The sequence below is a fragment of the Gavialis gangeticus genome, unplaced genomic scaffold (assembly GCF_001723915.1).
Source record: "Gavialis gangeticus isolate Ggan-Ray unplaced genomic scaffold, GavGan_comp1, whole genome shotgun sequence".
Classification (NCBI taxonomy): Eukaryota; Metazoa; Chordata; order Crocodylia; family Gavialidae; genus Gavialis; species Gavialis gangeticus.
This window is the reverse complement of record NW_017729008.1, coordinates 18,888,821-18,892,011: the sequence shown is the minus strand read 5'-3', so window position 1 is coordinate 18,892,011 and position 3,191 is coordinate 18,888,821. Positions and strand designations below refer to the sequence as shown.

General features: G+C 38.1%; 1 protein-coding gene across 4 annotated transcripts in view; it reads right to left on the bottom strand.

The window, feature by feature from the left end:
• PTPN12 (protein tyrosine phosphatase, non-receptor type 12) overlaps window positions 1-3,191 on the bottom strand; it is a 160,340-nt gene that overhangs the window by 49,868 nt on the left and 107,281 nt on the right. For all 4 annotated transcript variants that reach the window (XM_019509471.1, XM_019509469.1, XM_019509468.1 and 1 more), the window contains exon 8: window positions 1,887-2,029. In XM_019509471.1, the coding sequence (XP_019365016.1) occupies window positions 1,887-2,029 (143 nt within the window). The remainder of the gene's footprint in view (window positions 1-1,886; window positions 2,030-3,191) is intronic.

Sequence of the window (3,191 nt, the reverse complement as noted above, 5' to 3'; positions counted from 1 at the left end):
ACCCCCCCCCCCCCCCCCCCCACACACACACACAAATATACCATACTTTCTTGCATACAGCATGATCTTTCTTTGTAGTAAATAACTGCCAGGGAGCCAAGACTGCTCATTTTTTTTGTTGTCTAAGCGCATGAAGATTTTACTTTGTTTCAGTCACTAAGCAGATGAACCTGCTCATGCCATATTTATTGCATATAATGCATATTCTAATTTCCAACAGCTTTTTTTTTTTGTGGGGAAGAGATGTATGCAAGAAAACATGGTAATTTTAACACTCATTTCAGTAAAAACAAAGTTTGATGCTCTTGACAGAATCCATGTCAAATTAAAGCTGTGCACCACTCTTTATCTAATAAAATTAGTTTATTTTTGCTTTGGAACCACAACCTTGTAATATGGATAACTGCAATGACAGTCTGCCAGTCATACCTTATTTGCATGGAAACACTGATTGATGTAGCAAACTAGCACATAATACATTTTAACACTTGTATCTTCTTTCATATAAAAATAGATTTGGTCTTGTTGAGCATACCAGAAACAAAACTAAGAAAATCAACTCCCTTTTCTCTGGAGTTAGATATGATAGAGCTTACTGAGCCTCCAAGCCTCCTGTCCCTAGGGAAGTCTATTTTATCAAACAAAAGCACCCACGATTTTTCAAGTCAGAAAACACTGATTTATCAAAACTTAAACTTATTCTGGGAATGTAATATTTGCAGCAAAAAACTCAGCAGGAAGGCTCCACAGGTTGAGATGGATTTTTTGGTCAAAACTAAGCCCACTGTCATGTTAATACAGGTGCGTGACTGGGATAATGAAAAAATGCATGCCTAATCCCAACAATTGTGTCCTGCCATGCCACACATCACATGAGGACTGGGCCACCAGTTCCCAGCTGCACAGGCTGACTGACACCTTCAAGATGCATATGCAGGCCCCCCCCAACCATATTCCCAGCTGCATGCATCAAATGTCTATTTAAAACAACAGGGACGTGGGGCTGCCTCCAAAGAATGAGTAGGAGTCAGCCAGATCCAAGAGGCACGGGCTGCCTTTGACCCATCCTGGTGATCTGCCACATCCTAGCACTCAAATAAGCAGCAGGATGAGACACAGAGCAACCCCCAGTCTGGGATGCATGGCACATGTTCAGTATAAAGTGCAATACAAATCAAAGACAAAAACATCTGTGTCATATGTGGAACACCGAACGTTGTGGCTAGTTTGCTATTTTATCATGCCCTAAACTGGCTGAACATGTAGCATGTTACAGTTATTAGAGTGCTTAACACAGCAATCGTGCCATAAATGCCACATCTGCCAGGCCAGCACCCTAAATGTTTACACAATCCAAACAATGAACAGGCTGGCTGGTAAAGCACTTACCAGGGATGTGGGAGAAATGACAGGATAGGCCCTTAAAATGAAATACAAGTACTTGAACCATGTACCCATTCCACCACATGCAAAGTGAGAGTCAAAGCCACCAGGCTGGCTATTTTGCCTGGTTTCTCATTAGTGACTTCAAAAGGTCTGTTTCAACCCAATATGCAATAGTGGGTTTTTTTTTAAATCTTTAATTTTGAAATCTTGGAGATTCTTGCAAAACAGGAAAATTATTTCCCCCAACTAAACTCTACTTAAAAATTGCTTCCTCACTACGTTATTCTTCACCTAAAGCAGAGAAAAGAAAGGCATGGACTGTCATTTTAAGACTATGGGGGTACAAGTGGCCCTGGTCATACTTTGAAGTATATGCCTTACCTGATAACATAGATCCTACAGATTCTTTTTAAAAATTAGGTTTTTTAGAATTTATTCAAAACATTACTTTTTTAAACCAAATACACAGCTTTTAATAGTTCAAGTAAATATACTGATACCTGCAGTGTATACAGATGGGTACATCTTCATGCTCCTGGTACTCTCTCATTAAGCTGATCATGTCCAGGATAGAATCAAAAGATGAAGGAACATCATGGTCAGGCCAGTTCACATAGTGAAACTGATATACACTACGAGTTTCCTAATGGGAGGAAAAAAAAAGCAAAATCCACATCTGGGTATTTTGTATAATGTCTAATATTTTTTAAGTCTTCATTTTCAACATGATCAAATTTCCAGATCAAAGAATTCCACTGTGAAGACAACAGGTACTGCTCCAATTTGGGAGGAGTCAGAATGGAAATTCATGAAAATATTTTGGAGGGTTGCTGATGTGCAGCCAAAAGCAGCAGTGGATGAGTGAGTAACTTAGCACTGGTGCTTTTAAGATAAATCAAGTTCTTCAATATTTCATATAACAAAGCATGGACTCCAACGTTTCAGTCTATTAAACATATATAATCTCCCTAACCTCAAAATATCAAAGTATTTCTTCTCTATTATCATCTAAAATAACTGGATTAAAGCTACATTGCTTGCATCTACATGTGCTGCAATTATAGATATGTAAAGGAATGCTCCAGCGATGCTTCTTGGGATTACGGATGTTTCTCCAATATTGAAGTTTAGTGTTTTGCTGTTCCCCCCCACCTTAACAGAAAAGTATTTTAAAGCCTGTCAAAATTAATAAGTGTTGGCAATTACAGATCAAGTACAAGTTTCAAGGTACTCAAGGCACCTGGCTAGTACCTCAATATTTCAATCTAGAGAGACCACCTCCTTCTGTGGAAGGCAAGTTCAAACTATAAATACTTAATATTTGGTTTTTTTGCCAAGATAAACAAAGTGCAGAAGGCTTATTTGTTAGTAGGTTTGTCTTTTACACAGACAAGTTTCCTATAGGATACTAACTGAAACAGTTCAGTTAAATTAACAGTTTAGAATCCTAAAACAAGAAAGGAGGGAAGCAAAATAATGCATACTGACCTTTAGAAAAAGACTAACAAGTGCAAAGAACTGGTGGACAGGATCCCATGAGGGGATCTAAGGGGAAAAAGGAATCTAAGAAAATCGGTTGTTCCTTATAAAGAAGCTATATTAGGACATCGGATCATATTATTCCAATACAAAGAAAGGCTAGAAAGTATATGCAGATACCTGATTTGCCAACCAGAAGCTCTCCAGTTATTGAAACTGGGGAAAAAAAGGATTCTTGTAAAATAAAAGAGAACTTGGCCATATGACTAAGAATAAAAAAAAAAAAAAAATAGGCCAGGTACTAACTGGGATACAGCTCACAAAGA